Source organism: Acinonyx jubatus, chromosome B1 (assembly GCF_027475565.1).
Source record: "Acinonyx jubatus isolate Ajub_Pintada_27869175 chromosome B1, VMU_Ajub_asm_v1.0, whole genome shotgun sequence".
NCBI lineage: Eukaryota > Metazoa > Chordata > Mammalia > Carnivora > Felidae > Acinonyx > Acinonyx jubatus.
In genome coordinates this window covers 84645018-84654838 of record NC_069382.1, presented here as the reverse complement: position 1 = coordinate 84654838, position 9821 = coordinate 84645018, and the positions used below count along the sequence as shown (strand labels likewise).

At 43.3% G+C, this 9821-nt stretch overlaps 1 protein-coding gene across 2 annotated transcripts in view; it reads right to left on the bottom strand.

Moving 5' to 3' along the window:
• Window positions 1-1282: 1282 nt before the first annotated feature.
• The window catches only part of SETD7 (SET domain containing 7, histone lysine methyltransferase), a 51802-nt gene continuing 43263 nt past the window's right edge, over window positions 1283-9821 (bottom strand). Inside the window, exon 8 of one of the 2 annotated variants that reach the window (XM_027066380.2) lies at window positions 1283-2404. In XM_027066380.2, coding sequence (XP_026922181.1) covers window positions 2230-2404 — 175 coding nt within the window. In that variant the 3' untranslated portion in view covers window positions 1283-2229. Of the gene's footprint in view, window positions 2405-3098; window positions 8911-9821 lie in introns of those variants that run through there. The other variant, XM_027066373.2, reaches the window with a different exon arrangement.

The window sequence follows — 9821 nt, the reverse complement described above, 5'->3', positions numbered from 1 at the left end:
CTGAGTATTTATCCAAAGAAAACCAAACGCTAATTCCAAAGACGTATGCACCCCTATGTTCACTCCAGTGTTATCTACGATAGCCAAGATATGGAAACAACCAAAATGCTCATTGATGTATGGATGAATGGATAAAGAAGACGTGGTATTTATACACAATGGAATACTGATCAGCCATTAAAAAGAATGAAATCCTGCCATTTGTGACAACATGGATGGACCTAGAAGGTATGATGCTAAGTGAAGTAAGTCAGAGAAAGACAAATACCATATGATTTCACTTTTGTGTGAAATCTAAAAAACAAAACACACACACACACACACAACACACATCGACACAAAACAAACAAAATAGAAACAGACACATCAATACAGAGAACAAACTGGTGGCTGCCAGAAGGGAGAGTGTAGGCTATGGGCAAAATAGGAAAAAATAAAAATAAAAATACAAACCAAAAAATCAGTCTCACTGTAGAGCCCAGCTCCTTCCCACCACCTGGCCCTCCCGGTGCCACCATCCTCGGGCAAGAACAGGGAAGTCTCATCACTGAGGAAGCTTCACGTGGTGGAAGTGAGGAGTGAAACATAAGATGGGACAGAGAGGCTATGGCAGAAATCCAGGTAGAGAGGTGTTGGAGCTCTGGACCAGGGCAGAAAGCAATGAGAATAAAAGCATGGGAAGCTGGTCTGTGTATCCCACGGATTGGCCCAAGGAGGGACCACGGTCGGGGAGACCGGCTGATTGGCCGGCTAAGCAAATGATCAAGGAAAAGGAAGGCTCCGGTTATTCACTGATGGTCTTAACATGTGAAGGGGCGGAGGAGAGAGGAGATCCCACAGTTGTGGTTAAGAGAACGGCCTGGGGCCCAGCCATCTGGCTTCATACTCTGCCTCTACCACTTCCATGACTATTACTGCAAGTTACTTAACATCTCTATGCCTCAGTTTTCCCTTCTGTAAAATGGAACAATAGCAGCAGCTATAGCACATGGCTGTTAAGAAATAATCTAAACATTTAAAACTGCCTTATACACTCTACATAAGTGTATTGTTTAGAACCTCTCTCATATGCACCACTTGAGAATTCTCTAAATTGATCTGAAGTAATTTAAAAATCCTTTCATTTATTTAAAGAGACTAACCTCCTTTCTTCCCTTAAGAAAATAAAGCAGATGAGGCAGATACTGTGTGTGGTCAGCCTGTCATCTCTCCTTTCTAACTTGCTGCCAAAACCCCAGCTTTGTTCAGGCCAACCACCCATCTCCACACAGCTATATGCTTCAGTCAGATAATCATAGCACCCCCATGGCCCTTGCTAAATGATTAGTTTAAGTTTCCTCAGTGGTAGAGATCACAGAAGAGACTTTCCTTTTTACCCACTGGATGCTGCCAAATCCGGCTGTGAGGTATGGAACTGCAGCAGCCATGTTGTGATTGTGAGGTGAGCTGGCCCTGAGGGCAAATCTGACTGAGAATTGCAGAGCAGAAAGATAGGACCTGGTTGAGCTGCTGAGTAATCAACTCTAGCGTCACTCAACAGTGTCTTGCTTTGTGAGGGTCTTACACGTGCGGTAATAAATCTTTATTTCTTAAGCCATATTGAGTTGGGTTTTCATGCTTCTTGTTTTTATGTTTCTTAAAGCTGGAAGCACTCTGACACTTTGAAGTAAAAATTGGGTAGCAATCTAGATAAATCCATTCATTTTTTTTTTCTATGTACCCTATAAGAAGTGAAGCTCTAATTTCAAAATCATAGCTTTTGCTTTTCATAAACAAAATTTTAAGAAAAACATATACCAATACATTGCAGCAGAGTTTGCATTATCATTTTATATAAAAGGCAACAGTTGCTTTCTAAAATATTTTTGGGGTAGAACTTTCTTATCGAACCATCCCAAATTAGTCAGATGCTGAGCTGAAATTAAACGTCCACCACAGCAGAAGTGCCTTCTGAATGGCTGCTATCTAATTCTGGATATGACCACTGAAATAATTTCAAGTCTAATATGAACTAGCAGGCTGAACAGTCTGAAACATTAAAACCTAAAGAAAGATATTTAGTGGAAGGTACATGTGGGGACGATTACTGAGACCAAAAGAATGTGGTCTCGATCTTCCTCACCTTACCTTATTCCACAACCTTTGACTCCACACCAATTTTAATGCCCCCAAAGTTGCCTGAGCCTTCACTTTTGAGATTTTAGCTTCTTAGACTTACCCTGTTAGCATTTAAATTTTAATCTCATACCCCTCTCCTGCACAAGGAGGAAGAATACTAATATTGTGTGTTAGTGGGTGAAACTTCGCCTTAAAGATCCAGCATATGGAAGTGTCTCTATCCAAGTGATGAATCTGATCCAGCATCAGGTAGGATTTAATCATCTTACTTGCTTCGGTCTTCTTCCTAAGAGGTGTGATAAGATCAAAGACTGGGCAACTGAGGGAGATGAGATAAAACAGGAGGTCTTGCCGCCTGCTTCAGTTTAATGCCTAACTGCCCGTCACGTACCACCCAGCTTACTCCAATCCATTGCTTTGGGTCCCTGGGCACAAGGCACAACTAATAGCAAAGTATTATTTTTACCTCCGGTGTCTTTGGCTTTTGTTCCTTGGGAATGTTGGAGGGGCAAGTTTGGGAATGCGAGCTGTGATCTGGGGACGAGTCAGGGGTTGCCGGTTTCCTCAGCTCAGAGCTGTCCTAAGGTCTCCACAATCTACCGCAACATCTCACAAAATTCCCATTATCTTCTTTAAACCATGAGCCGAAGCTTTCCATCCTTCAGGTATTTCCCCTGATCATTTCATTTATATCCAATACCCTTAACCTTTATGTAATCAACTAGACCCTCTTGTGTGATGTTGATAATTCTTCTGGATTCATAGGTACACGTGGAGTTGTGCTAAATCCAAAGCTCCTAACCATTTTATACCCCTCCTCCCCTCTCCTCTAATGCTTTGAAAATGGCAAATGGCTAATCACATTTTAAAATAACTCAAAATGTAAAAGTTGGCTTAGTAATTTCGACATACAGTAGACATGTCATAAGAACAATGTTACTGCCTTTCTGCCCTAAATGACAAAGAAAGACACTGACAGATGATTGTATATTTTGTTTAATACTTGCATTGTTTCTATAGCGCAATTATAGCAATCTTTAAATTTACTTTTCATTACAAATATTTGTCAAGTTTTGTTTCAGAAACATTTTTCCTACTCTCTTGCACATGCACCCAGACACACTACAAAAAAACTCATTCATAACACAGTAAGGGCAAACATTATTCATGTAAACATCTTTCATTAATTTCCCATAATTTAAAAAAATCATAGAATCATAGATCTTGAATAAGGCTCATAGATTTAGTTCAAATTCCACAAAAGACCAATCTTTTGTTAACTGTGACGGGGTTAACTTTTGGTTGCAATGAATGCTGAAAGCATACCCCTAGGTTCCAATCCTTAAACATACCTCACAACCTAATAAATGCATTTCAGGATAAAAGGAGAACGTAGAAAACCCAAGAGGAAACCTTTTGAAAGAGGGAGCTCAGACCATGAACCTGATTTCTTCTATGGTAAGCAGACATCACACACCCCTGTGGTTTCCCAATGCAAGGATCGAAGTTAATTATAGGAACCCAAAATATAACCAAGTCACTATGTTAAGATACATTGGCGTGTGTGTACATATTGCTAGTATACACAGTGAAAATTTGTCATGTTTATCATTTCTTTATATCCAGGACTGAAGCAGAGGGAAAACAAACAAACAAACAACCCACTCAAGTTGAATGCCGTTACAAAGGAGTTGTTCTAGTAACGTAAGAGTCAGGAGAGTTGGGAGGTATGTCCCAGAGATGTGATTGGTCTTGATATTAAAACGACTTCTAACAACAGTGTGTAAAGTCACAGACAGAGGAAGCAAGGATTTGCATTATCCGAGGACGTCTCTCTCTGGTTGAAAGTTTGGTGCTTGCGTGCATAGTCTCCCAGAGCTGAGACGGGAAATGGACTGTGCTGAGAAATGGGCCCCTTGCCAGCAGCTCCCTCCTCCTTCCTCCTAGTGAGGCGGAGGCCAGGAGGCAGGGACTGCTGGCAAAACCGTGAAGTTCCACCCTGGGGTCTGAACCCCAACTCCACTGAGGGCAGCCTCCCTGACATGTGTGACTAGGCAGTAAGGGTGGCGGTTGATGGTGGCCAGAAAACCCAGTTCTAAGGTTCCCACGGCCACATCTGGCTTCTGATTCTGCTGCCCTGCAAAGAAATTGTGCTCCGGATAACTGCACCAGTGTCTCTAATGCCTCTAATTCACTCGCGGGCCCTCAAAGGCCTGGAGTGATGTCACTTAAAGGTGGACACACCTCCATGAGCACCTAACTTACACCAGGAAGCGGCAGAGGCACTGGGGAAGCCTACAAGCTCTCTCCACGTCAGATGCAACAACACAGGGCAGTTGCCATGAGTCAGAGTTATTTGTAGGCTTTAGAGTTTTAAAAATCAAAATTGACCTGTATTGTATCTCAATAGACTCAGGTAATTCTCACCAAAAATTTTGTAATTTGTTTAAATAGCACTGGAATAATTCAACTTCATTTAAATATATTCATTCTACCGTGAAAATATTTCATACAAACATCTATTTACATACAAACACATTAAAATTTGTGAAAAGGGTTTCCACCCCTGTGGTTGTATGGCTTGAAATAGTTTCATTGCTTTGAATATGTCTGCACACATTTGGCAAAATAAAACTATTAAAATTTAGTAGTTTTAAAATAAAAAAGTGACAACAAGGCTCCAAATTCCTGAAGGGAAAGATCAAAGAAAACACAATCTATCAAGGTACCTCAAGTAGATGTAAATTTAATATATTTTGTGAACCTTTGATCTGTGGCAAATAAACATTACAACTATCAGTCTTGCAACATAGTTTTGCTTGTTTTTCTAAAAAAAAAAAAAAGATGTCTGGATTCTAAATCACTACTCTTAAGACAGAAACTTGAGGCAACTGTTTTAAAACAAGGCAAAACAGAAAACTATACTTTCTTGGAAGATCTTAAATGCACTTTGTAGTGAGTGATTTAAAATTTTATATATTAAAGGAAAGTTTCTATAAAGTGCCACATACTGTCTCACTGAGAAGGCAACCCTCGAATTCACTGTTTACAGTTACTGCCATTTTAATAGTTACAATTAAATGTTGTAAATGGTTACACTTTTGCTTCCACGTTGGCCTTTCCAGGTTGTTGGTGGTAAGGAAATAGTTTTTCAAGTGTGAAGAACCCGCGGAAGGCAAATACATTTAACTACAGCCCCAGACAGGTTCAAAGACGTCTTGAAAAACAAACTTCCTTCTTTGTTTCTCAGGTAGACCAGGGACGAAGCAGGTTAAAATAAGAATAGGTACTACGAAACTCAAGCCCTCCCTGCCTGTTGCCTCTTAATGTCATCGTTCCTTTGTGTCGGAAACTCAGTCCTTACCGTTGTCTTGTTAGTCCGTTCAAATGTCCATGTGGGACATACTCCTACAGATTAGTTCCTATTCCTAACTCTAACACAAGATAATATTTTGTCCTAGAAAAGCTGCTAAGGAAAGATCTAGTCATGCAGGAGTTGGACCGAGACGGCTCTGAGTGAATCTCCTCCAGACGTACCCTCACGGGTGCCAGCGTGTTCTGGGAGAGCACAAAGTTATTTCTTTATTCCCCACCGCATGGAATCTTCCACAATTCTGCTGTGGTCATGATGCGACCAAAACTACCAGATTTGGCTGCTTCCTGACATGTTTCCTTCCACCGTGGATGTAAAGATTCAGTAGAGAAATACATCCCGAGGCTTTCCCTGTCACACTTCGGCTCGAATAAGGAACAAACACGTTCCTTTCTCACCCGTTAATTCCTTATGGTACCTCAAACCACCACGACTTCTTTACCTACCTACAGAACACAGTGAACCTCAACCCCCCTCTGATTCCAGTCCATGACAAAGCCTTCCATTTGGGAGTGGGGTTTGGTGGCGGGGGGGGGGGGGGGGGGTCGTGGGAGAGCAGGAGCGACAAAGCCAGGCAGAAACGCAGAGTAAATGGCCAGAGGTACGCACGGAGGGCCTCGCAAGAAAGGAGAGACGCTCAGAACAGGGAGGGAGAGGACGGAAAAGAGTGAGAGATCAGCTGGACATGGACAGCAAAGCTTCCTACAGACAAGAGAGGAAGTGGAAAGAGATGGGACTGGAGAACAGGAGGAAGAGCCAGAAGGCACAAGAAGAGTGGAAGGAGAGAGAGAGAGAGAGAGAGAGAGAGAGAGAGAGAGAGAGAGGCTCGGCTTGGGTGTACTTACTGTTTCCCCCGATTTGTCTGAAGGTCACAGACACACTGCTGGGTTTTAAACTGAGGGTTGTCATTACATATCTAATTTGAAAAATGGGTTAGCTGGTACTCCTTACAACTCTTCAATGCCTTATATCAAAGGAAAGAAAGGAAGAAAAAAAGATTCCATTTGAGTGGGGTAGTTCCAATAACCCATCAGGTCAGAGATTACACCCCCACTGCAGCCTCAGCAAGAATGACATTGTCCCCGGGAATGACGTCACTCGAGGCACAGCTGTGTTGGAAGTGTGACCGGCTCCATCTTGACCTCGCTCGCTGACCTGGCTCTACAGCTCAACTGGCCGAGGGCCAAGTAGAGCCATCTTTCTCCTGAAGACAGTCACTGACTTTGGGACGCATTTGAATGAAAGCACCCGTCAGAATACAAGTCCCGAGACTGTCCCTCTGTCGCTGTCTACAGAATGGTCTCTTTCTACAGAGAAGAAGCTATCCTATCCTGCTGCGTTTTCATCTAAAAACCCTATTGGTTCCTTTTGTGGGAGATCTTTCTGGCAGCCCTGACCACTTCTCACATGTGAACACTCAGCTCATCCTCCCTGAAACCACCGCCACCTGGATGCAGGCCTTGCGCTGGTCACGTGCCCTGGCACTGCAGGGGGCGGGGGGGGGGGCTCCAGGATGCTGGGCCCTGCAAAGGAGGGAGGGGCCCCTTCTGTCACTGTTTGAGGGCTGAATCCTGTGTCCAGGGGCCGCCTGAACTGAAAGTTGTGAACAGCGCTGGATGGAGCACTTTTGCTAACTTCTTCCTAAGAACAACGTGCCCCTGAGAAGAAGGAGCAAATTCTGTCCTGTTTCTTTACTCCTCTCACTGCTACCAAGCAATCCGTGCTCAGCCAGAGCTCCCCCACTGGCTTGGAAGGCTGTCGCTCTCAAGACCAAACCGGCTCAGATGACAGGTGCCACCACCAGCGGCTGCATTTCAGAACCACCGCTGCTCTCCAGAACTTTCCAGCTGCCTTGTGGAGGCATCTGAACAAGACATGGCTAGGGCACGTGGTGAGGGCGCTGGCAAAAGCCCAGAACTCTCAGAATTCATTCAGAGCGATCCCAGATACGTTACATACCTAACTAGCTAAACTAAAAAAACAGGGGTTTTCTCCTTATTTCTGCACTTGTGGTTACACATGGCTCGCAAAATCGCTGAAATGCTATTGATATCATTGCTTTTAAACTATACAGGTATTACTCTTAATTCACAATGCTTTGAAGCAGGTAAGTGCTTTGAAGTTACAATAATGAAGAGTTTTAGTATTAAGGTTTAGATTTGTACCTAGTGATCAGTATGTCTCTCTTAACAGTAGCAATTAAAAAAAAATCAACTTTTGATTCTGTGTTAGAATTCTAGTTTGTTATTTGACTTTTGAATTCAATGCACTGTGCCACAAGCCAGACTGCTCTATGTTATGTACATTTAAAGTGTACCCGAGGAGAAGAAATTACTAGTACTATTAAAGATATTGCAAAATTGCCACAGTTACTGCTTAGAAGTACTAATTTCCCTCTCTCCTTTCTTAAAGTATATATTACAACTCTTCCATAACTTAATGCAAACAACGTAAACCCATCTCTTCTCACATCTTAAAGCAAAGGTATCTTTGTTTACATGCGAGAATAATAATTCTATAATAATACCCTGGCCCTATGAGCCAGTTCTTTATATTAGGACATAATAATGAAACAATGATATAGAAAGAGCCAGAGAGACCTACGCACTGGCACGGACACGAAATCCATTTGGAAGTTTTCTCTTATAAAAGATATAGCTAAGATAGAGAATGAGACTGAGGGGTGAAATGACTCAAAAAGTGGGGTTCTGTTCGCTAGGAAAAAAAAAAAACAAAGCCATTCTATTGCAAGATACAGATCAAAGGTTAAAAGGCAAATTATACTACATTTAGAGAATAAAAATGTAGTAATTCTCTATCCTCCATACAGCACATACACCAAGTGTGAAAACACACCTGGTGTTGGCCGTAGGAAAAAACATCATGGAAAAACCACTGGCTAAAAATGACTGAAAAGCCCCCTTTCCCTTTTTCAGTCTAATCATTTGGCATCTCTGAGTGTGGTACAGATTTAGACTTGAACCACCCAAGAACATCATGCTGTGTCAAGTGTTCGACAATACCTCTCAGTAGGACGTTGTTGCAAGGCTAGCTAATTTTAAATCTGGTATGAGTAATACAGTCAAGCCTAGTTAGTATGCGAGAAAGTCGTTGCTAACGCAGCGTGAGAGGATGTGATGTCACAGCATGAGCAGTCCCTGGTTGTCCCGTTGTCGGAAAACGTAGTGCATAGATCCAAGTTTCTATTCCAGGTCTCTGAAGCCCAGGGCTGAGCCTTTCACTTCTGCTGGGTGGCCTGGAAGGCCTTTAGCTCCACCTGGTACCACTCAGGGGCTTCAGGCCCACTCTTCCCGGGGGGACTGTGGTCATAGCCGTAGGCAACGGTGAGTTCCTCATCAGCCTCCACGGCTCGGAGTGTGCGGATGCATTTGATGGGCCCAAAGCGGGGGTGGACAAACCTAGACACCAAGATGCACACAGTCATTCCTGGGCCAGACCAGGAGGTTAGAAGCAAAGCCTGGGTGCGGGTGGGGGTGGGGGTAGGAATCCCCCACGAGCTTTTCCCCGGGTACCACTGGTAGGTCCTCAAGTGTGGCCCACGTATCGGCCAGCATCAGCTTCTCACCTGCGAGCAGCTAGACGTGGAGAATCTCAGCCCCGCCCAGACCTGATCTGGAATCTGCATTTTAACAACAGCTCCAGGTGATTCATGTGCACACTCAAGTTTAAAAATCTCTGTTCTATCTTCCTTTTTGAGCATATATGGCACTCTGTATTTATAAACCAACAATCATGGTCAACCACAAAAATCTGTCCTTAATGAGAAACTGGATCCAGAGCAGCATTTTGGCTCATGTGGCCCGTAGCAGGCGATGAGCCGGCTGTACCTTGTGGGCAAGGCTTTATCAGGGTGTTTTGGGAGCTGTAAGGAAGAGACCTCCGGACTTTTAAAAGCAAAAAACTCTGTATTCCAACTATACAGACAGAGGAAGTGTTGTTTTCTGGCATAAAAGTAGATGAAGATTTCTTTCCAAGAGGGAAGCCTAGACCTCTCTGCCAACCTGCCTTTTAAATATTTCCCTGTGAAGCATCTTGTGAAGGGAGCAGCTGCGGGTGTCTCAGAACCTGAGGCAGGGCTAACGCTATGGCTACGTTCCTCTACCAAAGGCTCCCAACCCGGTTCACTCCCATAACACCTGCGGGAGAATAGGAGATAAGTCAGTAACAGACTTAGCTCGCCTAACGGCTTCTGAAACCCCAAATGGATATATACATATATGTAAGGCATGGCCAAAAAGAAATTTGCTTTATTTCTATATGTATTGGTCAAATAAATCTCATTCGTTTATAGTCACATTGTGAGCAAAGG